This window comes from Arachis duranensis, chromosome 9 (assembly GCF_000817695.3).
Source record: "Arachis duranensis cultivar V14167 chromosome 9, aradu.V14167.gnm2.J7QH, whole genome shotgun sequence".
NCBI classification, from domain to species: Eukaryota; Viridiplantae; Streptophyta; class Magnoliopsida; order Fabales; family Fabaceae; genus Arachis; species Arachis duranensis.
The window spans coordinates 34345153-34365321 of record NC_029780.3 but is presented as its reverse complement, the minus strand read 5'-3'; the positions used below and the strand labels follow the sequence as shown (position 1 = coordinate 34365321).

General features: G+C 35.7%; 1 protein-coding gene across 2 annotated transcripts; it reads left to right on the top strand.

The window, feature by feature from the left end:
- The first annotated feature begins 14845 nt into the window (after nucleotides 1-14845).
- On the top strand, nucleotides 14846-18346 carry LOC107465378 (disease resistance protein RPV1-like). Of its 2 annotated transcripts, none has more exons than XM_052254603.1 (3): nucleotides 14846-15806; nucleotides 16338-17405; nucleotides 18164-18346. In XM_052254603.1, the coding sequence occupies exons 1-3, from the start codon at nucleotides 14983-14985 to the stop codon at nucleotides 18177-18179; spliced, it is 1908 nt and encodes a 635-aa protein (XP_052110563.1). In that variant the 5' UTR covers nucleotides 14846-14982; the 3' UTR covers nucleotides 18180-18346. The 2 variants fall into 2 exon arrangements, with proteins under 2 accessions (XP_052110563.1, XP_015939842.1); XM_016084356.3 differs by having other exon boundaries at nucleotides 16338-17429.
- The last annotated feature ends 1823 nt before the right edge of the window (nucleotides 18347-20169 follow it).

Genomic DNA, 20169 nt, shown 5'->3' with positions numbered 1-20169 from the left:
GCATCATTTGGACCTCTGTAGCTCAAGTTATGGTCGTTTAAGTGCGAAGAGGTCAGCTTGACAGCTTTCTGGTTCTTTCATTTCTTCATGAGTTCTCCAACTTTTCATGCTTCTTTCTTCATTCCCTTGATCCAATCTTTGCCTCCTAAACCTTAAATCACTTAACAAACATATCAAGGCATCTAATGGAATCAAGGTGAATTAGATTTAGCTATTTTAAGTCCTAAAAAGCATGTTTTCACTCTTAAGCACAATTAAGGGAGAATATACAACACCATGCTATTTTATTGAATAAATGTGGGTGAAAGGTGATAAAATCCCCTAAAATCAATACAAGATAAACCCTACAAATGGGGTTTGTCAGGGTCCCAGACGGACCTCCCTCATACCAACCTGGCGGTGATGTGTCCCATGCTGCTCAAGACTGCTGCCCACTGGAACCAGATGATAGCCACGCTCTGTGCGGAGGAGGGGGAGGAGATGGAGGAGGCGGACCCGGATGTGAAGCCTCTCTGTCCTATGGGATGTCACCGTAATCCTCCTGATGGTCGTACTCTGCCTCCTTGTCAGACTCGGCATCAACCCTAACCCGACGAGGCCTGACTCTCTCTCTCCTAACCGCCTCACCTGGTCGATGCTCTCTCTGGCCTCTGTCCCTCCTAGCAGGTCGTCGAGTATCCTCCCTGATCTCCCTCCACGTCTCCGTCGATCCGGCACGCCCCTCGGAAGGGCGATATCGTCCCTAGGTTGGCTGGCTGTATGCTGTACATCGGGGGGCAACTCTACGAGCCTCGGGTCCTCCAAAACCTCCTGCCCCAATAGATACCGAACACGGCAAGCCCCACGCCACCAATCATAGTACTCTCTGGTCGGCTTGGTGTTAAACGTATGATGCACAGTGATCCTGCGATCGGGATCGAACCTCTGGGTCCATCCATCGTACCACTGCTGAAGTCGCTCCAGCCACCAGACATTCTCACCACGGCTAGTGGTGGTCAGGTACCTTTCATTAAACATAGAAAGTGTATAAATTACTATCACTACAAGAATAACAAACATCTAAACTCATATAAGTATCGAAAAGTAATACACCATTCATACCTGTCAAGGTTCACTAGAGTGCCTGGCACCTGCTGCTCCCCATTGAACTATCATTTCATCCGATCAACGAGGAGAAACCGTACAATATTGAAGTATACCAGCGGGACGGCTGACAACCAGGTCCTCCACTCCTCCTCCTCACGGAACCAGGGCGGGCACAAAGCCTGCACAATAGGGTCATCGTTGACTCTCCATGCAAACTGAAAAAAAAAAGTTACCGACATAATTGACCATATGATATCTATCGAAAATATAATATAAAACGACACATGCACTCACAAAATCGTAATATATGTTATTGCATGACTAACCTCGTCGAACCGTAACCGGTCAATCAAAACCCTCCAATGCAAGACCCTGGCCTCATACTGATCCCTACTCTGCTGCTGCAATCCAATCAACCTGACACATCCCAATAAAATATATACAACATCATAGGTAACATCCCATATGAGTTAACAATATTCAATGCAAATACATAAATAAATATTTGTTACTTCGCAGCCAGTAGATATTGGTAGATCCCTCTATCTGGTGGACACCACTGAGAAAATCTCTGGTAGATTCAGCTCATCAAAAGCGGAGTGCAACCGGCGATGTCTGTGACACCTTGCTGTGCCACCAAACAAAGTGACCGGTACGTCCAGGCTAGCATAGTCAAGCCCTAGAAAAGTGCCTTACACTTCCCGAAGTCCCGGAGAAGCGGTAGCCAACGTATGTGCACCAGGTTGCTGGACTTGTCAGTCATCAGATACCTTCCGATAAGTAACATAATATAGCACCTTTCGTACTGTTAGAGGGTCTCCGGATCGTCTGTCGGGGGCATCTGGCAGACACGATCCTGCAGCCACACAAGCTTGAGTGTGAAGGACTCCTTCCTCTACGCAGCCTGCTGTGCCGCCACCGAAGATCTGGCACCAAGTAGCTGCTCTACCATAGCCCACGTCTCTGTGCCATACCACCTACTAAAGTCACAGAGGCACCCACCAACGGGGTTACCATGTGCGCGTAGGCCTAGGTGGTACGCCACATCCTATAGGGTGATAGTGACCTCACTCCAAGGAAGATGAAATTGTGCGTCTCTGGACGCCATCGCTCCACAAGTGCCGAAATCAAGGAGTTGTCAAAAGTGAAGTCCTTGAGGGGCACGTGTCGCCGAATCCGGCCTCAGCCAAATACGGGATGATGGAGTCGGGTAGGGGTGTTCGCAGTGCAGTTTGGATCGGTTTTGAGTCAAAAACTCATCCGATCCGACCACTAATTTTACTTGCGGTGCGGTTTGAATTGAATGCTTTTTTTTTTAAAAAAAATCTGATCCGATCCGATCCAATTTCAAGTGGTTTGGATTGGATTGGATTTGCAGTTTATAAATTAAAAAAATTAAATACATATAACAAGTCTCAACATCAAATTTTAAATAATCAACAATGATATAACAAGTCTCAATAATATCTTAAAAAGCCAACGATAACATAACGATAGAAATAAAATTATAGGTTAGTTAAAATAATAAATAAATAACATTTTGAACATAAAATATTTATTAAATAATAATAATACATGAATAATATAAAAATCTAAAAAAATTGAACATGTTATAAGTATAATTGTAAATATAATAATAAAATAATAATATTATAGCACATTGTGCGGTTTGGATTGGATTGGATCGGTTATTAAAAGTAGATCTGAAATCCGATCCAATCCAACGGTTTGTAAAAAATAGAATCCAATCAAATCCGAATTAGTGCGGTTTTAATCGGTTTTCGGTTTAGATTGAATTAGATGAACTGTTTAATTAGGATCGTTTTGGATTTGAACACTTCTAGCGGCGGGTGGAGGAAGGGTATGACTCACTCGCCGAGATAGTAGAAGGCAAGGCCTCTGAAGAATAAAAAAATAATTCAGCCTTATAAAGAGATTATTATAAACTTTTATTTTACTGAATTCTTACTCTTTTTTTAGTTTAGTAATTAGATCAGCTTAACATGCACTACAATACATTAGACATTAAGCAAATATTTCAAGCTAACCTACTGCTACTTCTACTTAAGAACATACTTCCATGTTTTTAGCCTACACATGCCTCTAAATTACATATGCCAGTAAAAAAATCCTAATTAGAATGTTATAATTGCTAACAACCTAGCACAAGAAAAACAGAGTTCTAAATTCCTCCTAGAGACCTATCCCTAAACCATTTAACTACATTCTTGTTACTACAAGACTACCCTAACAATGGTCATATACTTAGATTAAACAAACAGAATGCAACTAACCTCAAAGTTAGCCGCTCCGACGTAATGCGACGTCTCATTCAGCCTGTTGATGTCTCTGTCGTTCCCCGCCTAACGCGCCATCATCGTATTAGTCTAAAATAGGGTAGGAAAGGGTTAAAAGAGGAAGAAAGAGGTTGACTAAGTCAAAATGGGGCTCAGAATACCGCTATAAACGACTTATAAAACGACTTATACTTATAGGTGCAGACAGATCTTATCGTCTTATCTCATTTATACTGTAAATAAGATGTACACGTGATAGTTGACGTGTCTTATCTCGTTTACAATGTAAACGATATAAGAATAGAAAATTTAAATTCGTAAATATTTTTTAAATTATTTATTTTAGTAATTATTAGATTTATTTTATTTATAAAATAAAAAATCCGGCAAGTGTCCCCTCACCAATTAACTTGGTCCGACCCTGACTAACTTAAGCTTTAAAATCCTAAAAACAGAAATATAGTTACATAGTAATAACTTGGTAAGTAACCATAAAAAAAATCACAATTAACAAACAGGACAAGAAAAGAAAACAAGACCTAACGAGAGAATTGGCTCTATTGAGCGCAAGCATGAGCACCAGGAGCAGCAAACCTAGCCAGAGTCAGCAAAAACCTCACACTTCAGCAAGCTCCTGAATCTTGGTCCTCAACAGAGGCAGAAAACGCTTCCTAGGTTCCCAGGCTAAATTAAGATCACATACACTACCATACACCACAACTCCACAAGCCCCAACAACTTGCCAGTGATTTAGATGATAATATAATATTTCTTTATACTGTTAATACTTAATATAGTAACAAAAAACCTCTCAAATTATTTCGCTAAGTCAGTTTCATTTTCCCTCTCGATCAAATTAATTTTTTATATTTTAATAATATTAGCTCTGTATCCTTTTTTTTAAATTATTCACGATATATATAATTCAAATTTTATCCCCCTTTTTTTCAATTAAAATCGCACCAAAACATTTCTATCTTCTTTCTCTTCCCTGAATTCCACCAACATGGCGTTATCCGTCGCGAATTTGAGGGCATGTTATTGGAAAATGAATTGCTGTATACAGACAGAATTCAAATTTCTAATTTGTTTAGGGGCGAAAGAGCTGAGCAATCAAACAGCCCAATCTATCACCACATAGACCCTTCCCTTCTTCTTTACCTCTTCTGTCAATTCCACCCACACCAACACCATTATTGTGAACGCCAACGCCTGCATCACCATTAGCTAGTCCACTGCCACCAGTCCAACACCCCTACCCCACCCACCACCTCCACTCCATCACCATCACGATGGACGACAGCAGACATCAATACCGATATCACCGTTACAATTACCACCACCACCACTCCACCACCATCACCTCCATTATAGCCATCACCACCTCGACGACAGCCGTCGCCACCACCAACAGCAACCACGTCAATATCAACATCAACACTACTGTCACTATCATCATCACCATGACTTTGACGGCCTGATACTCGTAGGAGGAATTTACTGCGGCAGCACCGTTGTGGACGGGATCGAAGAAAAGAAAGATTCTCATCCGGTCAGCGGAAGCAGAACCTCGGAAGTGCAGATCATATTCCCTCATCATGTAACCGAGGTCTCTATCGTTGGTGACTGTAACGAGTGTGTCGAGATCGTCGCCGGGGATAAGATACTTGAAGAAGTTAATGGCAGCGCCTCCGCAGAGGGCGGAGAGCTCAGCGGTCAAATCGTGGAAGCTGATGTTGCGATCGACTTCGAGAATCCTGTTGTTGCCGCCGTAGTAAAAGAAGTGTTGGTGGTTGTTACTGCCGCTGCCGTCGTGGTGCCTGATCTGGCCGCCGAAGCTGCACATAAACCTCGCTGCCGTGTTCTCTGCCATACTGTTTTCTTTGGTGGTAGTGTTTGGGTTTGCCGTGATATTGGATTTGGAATTAAATAAGAACGAAGCGACCGCGTAGGTTCCATGCATTGCAGAGTGAAATGGCTGCGATTAAAAATTTATACGTCACTCTCAATGGGCTTGGAAAATTTTTTTAATTTATTTAATTATTTAAAATTTTACGAGAACCAGGATCGAACGGGGGCAAGTGGCACCAACCAGGCACTTACTGCAATTTTTTTTCTTTCTTTTTTTTCGAGAATCGTGAATTTGTGATTACACTTTTGACAAACCAGGAGAGAAACATGACAAAGGAGGGAATAGTGAACATGTGATCAGTATTTGAAAAAAAAATACCTTCCAAGTATTTATAAAGGTTTAATAATTGAATTTATATTCTCACCTTAATAATAGTAATTAATTTTTAATTATATCACTTAAAAATCATATAAATACGTAATTGAATAATTTTATGCAATTTTTTATATTATCGATATATCAAAATTAAATTTTAGTTATCATTATTATTATTATTATTTTGCTATTGATTATATGCTTGTTTTTGTAAAGATGTGGTTGAATATATAATTTTTATCGATACGATAATGTATAATTTGGTATTTAGATAGTATTATTTTATATTGATAATGTATGTAAATTACTTGAAAGATGATTGCAAGTGTTTTATATAATTATTAAATTAAATTTTTTATTTTGGATTATCAAGTAAAAATCGTAAAATAATTATTTTTATTAATATAGTTATTTATAATTAAATATTTTATAAGTTATTTTATATTAACGGTAACTTTGCTTATGTTACACCAGTACATAGTTGGTCATAAATTCGGATAAAAGAAGAGGGTTGTGTTAGGCATTTGATAGCCAATATAAAAATTTAGTCAAATTTTTATGGCATAGATCAAAGATGTTATTGCGCTAAAGTTAGGTCGTTGTCCAAAAGCAACATGCTGTATAGCTCACGTACAATTTTAAATGAGCAAGAGCCGCTGCATTGGTGTCCGGATGTAGTGTTAAATAAACAAGAATTTCTGCGATTTCGTGAATGGACAAGGGTAAATAAGCTAGTTCACAAAGAAAAATGTAAAAGTAAATATCGAAGCGACAGAAGATTGAGATTTGGGACATGGAACATAGACACTCTAATAGAAAAATCTATGGAGGTGGTGAATACCATGACAAAGAGAAAGATCAACATCATGTGTCTACAAGAAACAAAATGGGTTGGTATGAAAACTAGGGAGTTGGATACCTTCAGGTTCAAACTTTAGTATATAAAAAAGGTGAAGATCATAGGAATGTGGTAGGTATTATTGTGGATAAGCAGTGGAAGAAGAATGTAGTGGATGTCAAGAAGGTGGGTAATCGGATCATCTCTGTTAAACTTGTGATGTAAGGAGGTACTTTTCATGAGATTAACGCTTATGCACCGCAAGTGAGATTCGGACGAGCAACACAAGATAAGGTTTTGTGAAGATCTAGAGAGTTTGATCAAAGACATACCTTCAGGAGATAATATTTTCTCAGGAGGAGATTTAAATGGCCATGTCGGAAGAGAAGTGACTGGATGTGGAATTATTCATAGAGGTCATGATTTTAGGGTAGTTAATATCGAGGGTAAAACTATTTTGGATTTTTCCTTAGTTTTTGACCTTCTCATCGCAAATACATGTTTTAAAAATAGAGACGAACATCTTATAACCTATAGGAGTGGTATGACAAGCTCTCAAATTGGCTTCCTCTTATTGAGGAGAGTTGACCAAAAATTTTACATTGATTGTAAAATTATTTCGGAAGAAAGTTTAATAACACAACATAGAATGCTCGTCATGGATTTTCACATTGAGTAAAAGTTGAGGAAAAAATATCATACGAAAAACCTAAGGATGAGGTGGCAGTGGATGAAAGGTGAGGAACAAAGAAGCTTCCTAAGACGGGTAGGAGAAGAGGCAAAGTGGGAAGGGATTGAAGCGCAAAGGAGATGTGGAGGGAGATGTTAGAAGTTATTAGAAGAACAACAAAATAAAGTTTTTGTGAATTTAGAAGGATATGACCTAGAGACAAGGAGTCCTGCTGGTGGTGGAATGCGAGTGTACAAGAAAAATTAAAGGCAAAAATAGAGTGCTTTAAAGAGTGATATTTGTGCCACAATGCAGATAATTGGGAAAAAATATAAGGCGGCTAAGAAAGAGACAAAAAATGGCTGTAAGTGAAGCAAAAACAAGAGCACATGAGGGTCTCTACTAGTCTTTAGGCACGAAGAAAAAAGGAAAGGTATATATAAAATCGCAAAGAGTCGTGAAAGAATAACTAGAGACTTAGATCAGGTTAAGTGCATAAAGGAGAAAGACGGAGAGGTTTTGGCTCAAGATGAGAAGATCAATTAAAGGTGGAAGAGCTACTTCTACAAGTTATTTAATGAAGGGCAGAAGACTCTTCTGAGCCTTGGTCAGTTATGTACGAGAGAAGAAGATCAAAACTTCGAGTACTATCGAAGGATTTGAGACTTCGAAGTAAAAGAGATTCTAAAGTAGATGAAAAATGGCATGACAATAGGACTCGATAATATTCCGATTTAAGTTTGAAAGGGTCTTGAAGAGAAAGATATCAGTTGGTTAACCATGATTTTTAATGTCAAAGAAGATGTCAGATGAGTGGAAAAAGAGCACTTTGGTACTTATTTACAAGAATAAGGGGGATATACAAGGTTGCGAAAACTATAGAGAGATTAAACTCATGAACCATAATATGAAGTTATGGGAAATGGTGATAGAATGGATGTTAAGACAAGAGACACAAGTAATAGAGAACCAATTTGGTTTTATATTGGTTCTATATCAGGCAGATCAACCACTGAGGCTACATATCTGTTAAGAATGATGATTGAGAGGTATCGTAGTAATAAAAGAGATCTACATATGGTGTTTATTGATTTGGAAAAAAACGTATGATAGAATGCCAAATGAGGTCTCATGAAAGATTTTCGAAAGGAAAAGAATAAGGATGACATATATTCGTGTAAGTAAAGATATGTATGATGGGCTACAACTAGTGTGAAAACTCAAGGTGGTGTGATAGATGAATTTTCTATTGGTATAAGATTACACCAGAGATCATCCTTAAGTATATACTGTTTCATATTAGTCTTGGAAGTACTCATATAACATATACAAGAGCCTATGCCATGGTGCATACTTTTTGCTGATGATATCTTCCTTAAGGGAGAGTCAAGAGAAGACATAAATAAGAAGTTGGATTTATGGAGAGAAGTTCTAGAAGTGTATGGTCTGCGCATAAGCCGTAGCAAGACGAAATATATGAAACGTAAGTTCGGCCGCCGAAGGAAAAACCCTAATACAAAGGTGAAGATTGGAGAAAATATCCTAAAAAAAGTTAAAAATTTTAAATATCTTGGGTGCATTCTACAGGATAATGAAAAAAATTAAACAGGATGTAAATTATAGGATCTAAGCAAGTGGGTCAAAATGACGGAGTCCGTATGGTTTTATAGTCAATAAAATCATGAATCCCAACAAACAAGATGGTAGTTATTAATGTAAATAAACTAAATTCATAAGTATATAATTAAATTCAATAATCAAATTATTTACAGAATAAATTCATCAAAAATAATGTTTAAATATAATATTTTACCAATGTTAATATTTATATTTGATTTGGTAAAATTTTTTTAATATATAAACATTTTATTTTGTGTTTATTAAATAAAAAAAATTGTAACACCCTACCACATAGAGACTTATGCTTAAGTCATAAGACAGAGGTGGCGAGGTATTACGACCTCTAAAAGTAAAATTATATACAATAATAATAGTGAAAAAGATTTCTAACTAGGAGCCTTTGAAGAAAAATGGGCAAATAAAAAACGTTAAATTGAAAAGCGCAACATTCCCGAACGCCATAACATAAGCTAAGCAGGATAAAAGATAAGCTGACGCGGATGTATATATAGAAGAGTGCCAAAATATAGATAACAAGGTTCAAGACTCGGTTCGCGAAGGTAATTGGCCCGAACATATAAGTATATATACATATATACATGAGAGCCCAAAAGACACCAAAAAGATAGAATTACAGAACTTGTTTCTCCAAAATAACCTCTAAGAGGAGTCAATACAGTATATATATAAAAGTGGAGATAATAAGTATCTAAATAAATACAGATAGCCAAAATAAAGCCCCAAAAGATAAGGATCTTTGCTAAATCAGAAGCTTCCAGCATGCCTCAGCAAGGAGCCTTACGTCCTACATTTGAAAACCACAAAATCCGCATGGGTGAGAACCGGAGGTTCTCAGCATGGTAATAGTGCCCACATATCTAACATATAATGTCCTGAGAAAGTCGAAGACAATCTTAGAACTTCCGACATATAATTAAAGCTTATAAGCATAACTAAACCATAAAAATAAAACAGACAACTAGCTAAGGGTCTTCAAAGCTATCTAAAACTCCCATTTCCAACTCCTCCGAACCTCCCAACCACCAACGGAACCAAAGTGCCACAAACACAATTATTTCAAGCAAGAAAATCACAAATAGAAAGCAGATACAGTAGTTAAACAAGTATCAAGTATTTATGCAGTCAATTAGGCATTCTAAACAAATCACACCAAACAAACATATAAATGCATATGATGCATGCTATCTTAGTTGCTGATGAGTCTCATTTTGTCAGTTATCAAGCCAACTTGACGTGTCCGGTAGCTAACCCAGGCACAATCTCTTTGTTGCGCCTTATTACCATTAGAGGGAATCCGTGCCCTGTCACCATTAGAGGGTATCTGTGCCCTATCACCATTAGAGGGTATCGGTGTCCTGTCACCTTTACAACCAGAGAGATAAAATTACAAGCATACTCACATTCAAAATTTTCCATCATGATTCATTTACCACATTCATTCATTATCAATCATTGATTATCAATTTTGTCATCATTCATAACATCATAATCATTTCTACACACTTCATTTTATCCAAAAATCCGTCCACAGAAGATTACAAGTCTAATTCTCCTTCTCGAGACTCAAAAATCATTTTCTCTTTGCAAAAACTGGTTTCAAGTTTGAGAGCTCTGCACCAAGACAGCAAGCTACCCTGTTCTTAGAAAATTCACTAAAAATAATATTTTCACTTGATGTATATGAAATTTGCCATAAATAAACTAGACTTATAGAGCTTTAAATCAATCAAAGTCCCATAAAAAAGTATTTTTCTAGAGAGAGTTATACTGATTACAAGTTTTCTTTCAAAAACTGGTTTTGTTGTCAAAACAGCTAAGAGCTCTATTATTAAAAGAAGCACAACTTCTAAACAATTTATGAAGGTATGAAATTTCTACACAAACAAGAAAATAGTCCCAGTCTCAATGTCGTTTTGGTCCCACTCAAATTTACGGCCAGAATTGGGAGATATAAGTTTGGAAAGTTGCTGGTTTGATTATGCACCAGTAGAAAATCAGCTTTAAAGTAACAAATTTCAAAACTTTATATCTCCTAATCCAACCGTTAAACTTTAACCAAATTTTGTAAAATTAATCTAGACATCACATAGATTCAAGAAAAATTAATTTCATCCAATTGTGATGGTTAAATCAATCCTAAAAAGTGTTTGAAGCTGCTGCCAGAAAATCAGATTATGCAGAATTTTGCAAAACCTCAACTTTCAAAACATTTCAATCCCAACCCCTTTAAAACTTACCAAATCTTACCATAGTGGCTCCAAACCAACCCCAATTATATCACAACACTTCTCAACTTACCAATTCACCACCTCCATCAAGTTCTCAACCCACCACACACAAATCATTATTCATTCTCAAATATTATCATCATAATTCATCACACATTCTCTTTAACTTTATCATTCAACACAATCATCATCAATCATTTACCAATCTCATACACAAGATTAAACAATACAACTATAATGGGCATCAATCACAACCTCAAGATTACTAACCTTGATACATATCAACCAATCTCAATTATCAACAACAACAATAATTCAATCTTATCATATGGTTAACTAACCTAAATTTTCACGACACATTATATTTTAGATACGAGAAACCAAAATCATACCTTGGCCGATTCTCCACTCAACCCAGAACATTTCTAATTCAAATTTTCCTCAACTTTCAAGATTCCAACACCTCTAGGATCAGACTTCTAGCTTGCAAATTATCTCAAGCTCCCAAAATCTCCATCAAGCTCCAATCCATTTACATATATACCTTGCCTAACACACATAATATGCACCCATACATACAAACTCAATATCTAATCACAAAAACACAAGCATTTGACTTAGGGTTGAGAAACTTACCACACCCAAAAATCAAAGAGACGAGATTAAGCCTTTTCTTCAAGCTAATTGGATCCTATAATATCAAACAGTCCAAAATCTCAACACTTTAACCCAATAATTTCGAATTCAAGGGCTGAGAAAACTAAAATAAAACAATGGCTTATCCCATGAATAAAGTTTGTGGGCTTTTTAGAGATCAACTCCGTGGTCGCGTGGCCGCAAATGGTGCGGCGATCAGAGCTCCGGATCAAAAGTTATGTTAGATTGAATAATGAGCAAGGATTTGAACTCAAGGTTCTCTCCCCAAGTGTATGAGCAGCGTGTGTTTCACTTTGGGGAAGAAAAGGGAACCGAGTTATTTGTTTTAATGACTTGGGTTAGGCCAAGGGCCCAATACGATCGGTTAGTCCGGTTTGGCCCGTTCGGTCTAATTTTGGGCGAAATTCTTTAAAATTAGTATCAAAATTTTCATTTTAATTTTCTTTATCATATTAAACCATAAAAATCACATTTCTAATTTTCTAGAACAATTCCTAATTTATGGCTTAATTATATATTAATTAACCGGGTTTTATATTCTACCCACCTAACAGAAACTTTCACCATCGAAAATATCGTTCGCTCCAAGAGTTCGCGCGAGTGGTTCCCTTCTCAACCTGACCTTAGCTATCCTAATATCCTCCCAAGTTTTTCGCTTTCGCTGTGTTACTCTGATCGCTTTTTATTAAGGACCTAACTAATCGTTTACGCTAGCTAAACCTCTTATTAAGATAACTTAGGGTCGCCTACAACAGATCATGATTTTTCATTTAACCATGTGTTACGAGTAAATACCAATCTTCAGTATTATCCAAAGTGGTTAGAAATTAAGTTATCAGTTTTTTTATTACCTCATATTCGAGGATCGGATCTGGCTGCACCCCAGTCCCTTCTGTGCGGGCAATCTCTGACCAAATGTCCTGACTTTCCGCAATTGTAACACAAATCCGAACCATAACGACACGGCCTATTTGGGTGATGACCTCCACATCTCTGACAACTCAAAACATCTGAAGCAACCGCTGTCTATTTTCCATTACCGTTTCATTGGGAATCCTCATTCGTCGCAAAGCTATCCCATCCTTGGAGAAAATGTTGTGTGTATCATCTTCTTCTCTTAAACTCTTGACCCCTTGGTGCGAATCCTTGGTTATGCTCCCTGCGGTGGGATTCCCGGTAGTCATTCTCCACCACAGCAGCCTTCCTCACGCATTCTTCAACGACACAACTCTTATTCACAAGTTCGAAAAAAACCCTAATCTCCATCGGTCCAATGAAGCTCAGAATATCACTCTGAAGTCCTCCCTCATACTTAATACACTTCCAATCCTCAAAGTCTCCAGGAGCACCCTGACAGATACGGGAAAACTGACACAGTTTCTCAAACTTGTTTGTATATTCAGACACGGATATAGCACCCTGCTTCAGTTGCAGTAACCCATGTTCCTTTTCCGTCCTTAGAGAATTCGGAAAGTACTTCTTATAAAATTTCACCCGGAAGGCATCCCAGGAAATAAGATCATCGCCATGTTGCAGGAGGCGTCGTGTTCCCTGCCACCAATGTAATGCTTCCCCAGTGAGCTGATAAGTAGCGAATTCTACACACTGTTCTTCAGGCATCAGTTGTGCTTTTAAGGCTCGTTCCATTGCCTGGAATCAGTTATCGACTTCAGTCGGATTGGTGGTTCTCTCGAATATCGGTGGATTGACTTTCAAGAAAGTTGCGAGAGTCATTGGGCCTTGATTTTCATTTCCGCCATTTCCCAATTACTGTGATTCATTTGTTGCCCAGGTGCTGTCGCAGTGGCCTATATAGCAGCAGCCATATTCTCTAATGCAGCCAGAAAGTTTACTGGATTGTTTATGTCAGTTTTTGGTTCCTCATTACTAGCCCGACCTCTCCCACGACCTTGACCGCGTCCACAAAGCGTCATTTGGTTCCTATACACACCAAACAATCGATATCAAGTTGATTAGTCGCAATATCGGAAGTCTAGTACTTCAAAGTTCCAAATGCATGCTCATGAATGTTTATGCCAGTTATATCAGTTAGATATCCTAATAGGATATAAACACACACACAAAGAATGTACAGAAGCATAGTCAATTCGTTTCTCAGACTCTACAAGAACAAACTACTCTGATACCATAATGTAACAAAAATCATATATTTGTATTTAAAACTTTAAAAAACTTGAATATTTTTCAAAGTAGTATATTATACAAATGTAAATTTGGTAATATGGAAGAAGCATGTGAAAGAGTTATAATTCAAATAGTATAATATTCCATACTCATTTAAAAAATTGCGGGTTCGAGTCTGTTGATTGAAAAAAAAGAAAAAATAATAAGGATAAAGTATATATTTTGTCCCTAAAGTTTGACAAAAGTTTTAAAAATACCCCTAAATTTTATTTTGTTTCAATTTTGTCCCAAAAATTTTCGATTTGTATCAAATATACCCCTAACAGCTAATTTTTCAAAAAATTTAAGATCGATTCAACAACAATTTTATAAGAACAACCCCTCAACACAAGTAAATTAAGCATAATTTTTATGAATTATTGTTAGATTAATCTTAAATTTTTTAAAAATTTAACTGTCAATAGTATATTTAATAAAAATCCAAAACTTTTAAAATAAAATTGAAATAAAATAAAAATTAAGAATATTTTTAAAATGGGAAAGTATAGGGAGTTAATGGCTTAAGCGTACAATGTGTACAATGGAGATTTATGAAGTATTAGAGATATAATGTGTTATATTGTCCTATTGTTACGCTTTTGGATAAGTGGTTTCATGATATGATATTAGAGTTATAGATCTGAAAAGTTAGGAGTTTGATCCTTGGTGAACCCAAAGATGGTTATTCTAGATAATATAGATGATGTTCATTTTATTGATTTATTCATGAACCAAAAATTTAACCTATTATACACATTGTACACTTAAACCATTAACTCCCTAATAATACTCTTTTAAATTTTTTTCCAAAATTACAAAGACAAAAAAATATAACTTACCACGGACCAAATTGAATCCAAATGAACGGTTGACGCAGTAATGGTAAGCACGTAAGGTAGTTTCAGTGGGTCCCACATGCTCTGTCAAGTTTCAACTTTCAACACAATTACTTTGCATCTTCCGCGAAAGCAGCAATTTCACTTTAAAAGTATCAAAAATCCAAATGTGGAGCCTTCCTCCGTGTTTCCTCGAACTTATCTTGCAGTTTCAGGTCAAGCGCTCCGACAAGGAGTATTTCAATTACTGAAATTGCTGCCGCATATGTGAATTTCAAACTCAAAACCAAATAACACAATAATAATACTTTCAGTTTCATGGAGATCGACGAAGCAAAGTTCCTCTGCAGCTACGGCGGCGAGATAAATCCCCGCGGCCACAACAACAAGCTCGCCTACATCGGTGGCACCAATAAGCTTCTTTATGTTGACCGTAGAATTGACTTCACAGCCATGGTTGCCAAAATCTCCAGCCTCTTTGACGGCGCCTGCAACGGCGATTACTTCTTCAAATACCAAGTCCCCGGCAGCGATGACCTCAATGCTCTCGTCTCCGTCACCAACGACAGAGACCTCCACAACATGATGCTCGTGTTCGATCAACTCTACCGCGACTCCCCTAGATTCCCCCGCATGAGACTCTTCCTCTTCCCAAACCCTAACAAACCTCTCGATTCGGTTAAGCCAGACTCTAATGGGCTATCTTCGAATCTTTGGAAGCATGATGTGTTTATCAGCTGTAGAGGGAAGGACACTCTTACCGGATTCACTTCCTATCTTGTCAAAGCTCTGAATAAAAAACATATAAAAACCTTCACTGGTGATGAGCTTCACAAAGGGGATTGCATCTCGGATTCTCTTACAAGAGCTATTGACAATTCGTCTCTATCTATTGTGATCTTGTCAGAGAATTTTGTTACCTCAAGTTGGTGCGTCGATGAGTTATTGAAAATAATGGCGTGCGGAAGGAAAGTTATACCTGTGTTTTATGGTGTGGATCCATCTGATGTACGAAAGCAGCTAGTGAGTTTCAATGAAAAATTCAAGTCTCACTTGCAGAGTAACATTAACAATCTTCTGAAATGGATGGATGCTCTCGCCAAAGTTGCGGATTTAGAAGGCTGGGATTCCAGCTCTTGTAGGTAAGGATGAATTTATTTTGGGTTCTCTCTAGATTTACATTTTAAGAGTAGCATAAAAGCAAACATTTTTGTAAAAATTGTTGGAAGTATAGTTTTTATTTACGTCTTCAATGCATTAAAATATTTGGAAAAAATCTGGATAAATATATGTTTGTGATTTTATTAAAAAAAAATTTTTAACTGTCTAAAATAAACATTCAGGAGAGTTTAGACCCAAATTGAAAACATTAGGCCAAAATTGAATGAATAAAAAACGTTAGGACAAAATTAATGAAATTGAACGTTTGGCTATTTTTGAAGAAAATGGCGAAGTTACGGTCAAAAATTATATAAATGATTTTTATTATTATGCTAGTAAAACGTACTTTTAGGATAAGATAGGTAAATCCTTTGTTTTTAATTAAGAAATAGCTGCTTAGATGATCGATTTTGTAATAGGAAATAATTATTTGACTTCTTTATTCAATTTTAATTTCTGATCATATGATGCAGTAAAACTTATCTGCTCCATTTGTTGTATTCATATTGTAGGGACGACTTTGAACTTGTGGATAAGATTGTCAAAGATGTTTTGCGAAAGCTGAATAATCCTTGCCTGCCTAAGGATATCAAGGGTGTAGTTGGTATTAATAAAAATCTTGAAAAGTTAGAATTGTTATTAAGTTCGGTTCCTGATGAACAAACGGGAATAATCGGGATTTGTGGGATGGAAGGAGTAGGCAAGACGACTGTAGTGAAGAAATTATTTGAGAAACATTCTTATCGGTATGAAGGTTCCTGTTTCTTAGAAGGTGTTCTGGAAAGATTGGAAAAGTATGGGCAGGAGATAGATGAGTTGTGTAATCAACTTCACTCCAAGTTGTTAGAAGGAAAAGACTTCCCAAATAGCATGGCAGATACAAATTCTGCAAAGTGCTGTCTCTGCAGCAGACAAAGAAGTTTCATAGTTCTTGATGATGTGGGTAGTTCAAAGCAATTAGAATACCTAGTTGGAGACCTTCAATGCTATGGTGCAGGAAGTAGAATAATTGTAATTACAAGGAACAAGAGTGTGCTGGAAAAAAGAGTTGAAAAAATTTATAAGATGGAGGTGTTAGATTTTCAAGATTCCCTTACTCTGTTTAGCTTGAATGCATTCAATCAAAAGTATCCAAAAACGGGATACCAAGAGCTATCATGGAAAGCAGTTACCTACTGCAAAGGTGTCCCGTTAGCTTTAAAAGTATTGGGTTCTTTTCTTCATTCCAAGAGTGAAACTGAATGGGATAGTGCGCTGCAAAAACTCGAGAAGAATCCTAATGCATCAATTCAAAATGTGTCAAGATTGAGTTATGATGGGTCAGATTATCAGCAGAATCACATTGTTTTAGACATTGCAACATCTTTTAAGGGAGAGCAAAAAGAACAGAGAATTGATGTATTAATAAGTTCCCTTCTTGATGAGGCTCTATTAGCTATATATGATCATTTTGAGCTGTTGCAGGATTTGAACAAGAAGTGGGGAGGGGAATCATTTGTCAAAAATCTATCAAGAATCCTGAAAATCATAGCCATTTGTGGGGTTTTGGTGATATTTGTGATGTTTTGGAAAACAGCAAGGTATCGGACATAATTATTTTTAGGGTAAATTACACTAGCCTTTCTTGAGGTTATCTGATATTACACTTGGCATTGCTGATTTGTCATATTTACATTAGCATCCCTTAATGTTATGTTTTTAGGATATGCCAATTTCGCATATCATCAGAGCCACGCCTTGTCAAAAAATGAAAAGGTAAAGTATAGTTTTTGTCATTGAAGTTTGATAAAAGTTAAAAAAATACTTTAAGTTTTATTTTATTTCAATTTTGTTTTGAAGTTTTCAATTTGTATCAAATGTACTCTTGACAGCTAAATTTTATAATGTTTAGAACCAATCTAGCAATAATGCATGACAATTATGTATGATTTGCTTGTGTTGAAGATTGTTCTTATGAAATTATTATTGAATTGATCATAATTGTTTTTCAAAAATTAGCCGCTAAAGGTATATTTGATCCAAATTGAAAACTTTTAAGATAAAATTGAAACAAAATAAAAGTTAAGGGTATTTTTGAAAATTTTAGCAAACTTTAAGATACAAAATATACTTTATCCAAAAATAAAGGGTACTAAGTGTAATATCACTTAGTCCTCCAGAGAGGTTAGTGTATGTTTTTCCACATTGAGGAGTTCTATATGTAATATTGCTTAATATCAAGAGAAGTTCGTATTATAAGTCCTTGTTTTCAGGAATAAAATTGAGTAGAATAGAGATCAATTTAGTTTGACCTCCCACACACAATTCTGATTTTGTTTAATTTATTTTGTTTATCAAGGAACTCATTCAATTGAAGGAGTAATAAAGTTATGTCTCAAAGTTAATAAAAGCTATGATTGAGTACTGGCACTTTCAATCATCTCCCCAATTAAACTTTGAAGATTATGTGATCTGCAGCTTCCTATGTGATTGGAGTCATTTACTAATATAAAAAAGAAAAAAAAAAGAAAAAGAGAAAGAACACGTGTGTTTAGAAGCTTGTTACTTTGCATGGCAAAAGGTCAACTTAAACGACTTTGGGATAGGGTGCAGGTTTTTATATATACATTATGCACATATATGTATATAATCTGTGCTTTACCTTTCAGTTGAACATTGTATCTGATTTATTATTATTATTATTATGTGCGTATATTTTTCGTACTTTATGGGTTGCTCGTGTCATTTTCGACTTTAATGCACACTAATCTCCCACTTACTGATAGTCTGATTATTCTTCTTGCTATGGTTGAGGTTCTACAACCTGTTGAGCATGTTCTCTTCGAGGATATCAACAAGACAAATTAGGTTTTCTTTAATAATTTTTTTATTACTAATAATAATGAATATATTTGTTCGGATGTTTATGGAGTGAATTATTTTATCATATATCTCAATTATCATGATATTTCTTTAGATTTGGTAGTGTCGTTTCTGAAATATTAAACTAAGACTTGTTTTTTACTGCCAATTTTTTTTCTTACGAGATTTTTATGTAGTTAGTTTGAGTTATGTTGAATCTTGACATCTTTGGAGGATTATGACTTTCACAAATAGAAAATTTTTCTATGACTCATAAGCATTGTTGATCTATTTTGCCGATTGACCTCTACTGTTATGCCTCCCTTTACTGCTATGTTGGCTTTGTTGCAAGTGGTAACGTTTTTGCTTTACTAAATGTTGAGTCACATTTGTCAATTGCTTGGATTGTATTGTTATCCATTCCATATCCATGCTTCAATAACGAGGAAGTTTTCACAAAGTTCAGCAAGAACAACTCGTGAGAGTGAAGGAACCTTGATCATTATGACTAACGACTGGGGAGGCTTGAAGACTGTATGTTTCAACTTTTAAGCAGCACTGCTGATAGCTAAATTTCTAAACTAAGATTAGCCTTACAGTCATTGTCTCAATCTTGACCCAAAGGGTCATGTCCTCGCTCCATTTTGAAGGACACCTTATTATATTCTTAATTAGTAACAGATTTTATGATTCACACTATTAGTTTGGAGAGTTGTTTTTTTTTGCTTATGTTGGTACCGTTAAATGATTAAATTGATAGAAAAAGATTTTTTTTAATAAAAAAAGATTTCGTATTTAGTAAATTTTTAGTAGTAAAAGTAAAAGTACTAGAAAAATAAAAATAAAAATATCTTTTTTGAGAAGTTACAATTTATATATTTAAAAGATTTTTTTAAAAAAATTATTTTTTACATAATAAATAAACAAAAAATATTTTTATACTGTTATACCTAAATATCATTGATAAATAAAAAGATTTTTTTTGTAGGAAATATTTAAACATAAAATTATTTTTATTTTTTTATAAGATTTTAAAAAAAACTAAAAAAATATTTTTTAAAAAATTTACCCAAACAAATTCTCTGTATGATGAGGAATGAATGTTTTCTTGAAATAACGTAAACAACTTTTACACTTTTCCCCTCAAATTTATAAAATTGCTTCGAAATATATCATGTTGGTTACTACTAGAAATTTATTGATACTCTAAGAACAGCAAAATTGGAAGGAAATCCTAGTTAAGCGAAACAGATTAATATGATTTTATTGTTTGTATAGCAGTGGCTCTATATAGAGACAAAAGAAATTAAGAAAATCTAATGTCTTTACCATTTCTTTTTAAATGAGTAAAATATTTGAAAGTGGATATGAATATAATTATGTAACTAAACAAGAACTGTAGTATATAACAAATATGATTTTTGCTGAATTTTTTTTATGTAAATTTCAATACATTTTAAATTTTTAATAGTTATTAAGGATTTTTTTGAAGTCAATGAGTTA

Bases quoted from the DNA above. Each gene is read 5' to 3' on its own strand.
- LOC107465378 (XM_052254603.1), top strand. From the start codon at position 14,983: ATGGAGATCGACGAAGCAAAGTTCCTCTGCAGCTACGGCGGCGAGATA. The intron at 15,807-16,337 runs GTAAGGATGAAT...TTCATATTGTAG, and splicing joins TGGGATTCCAGCTCTTGTAG to GGACGACTTTGAACTTGTGG.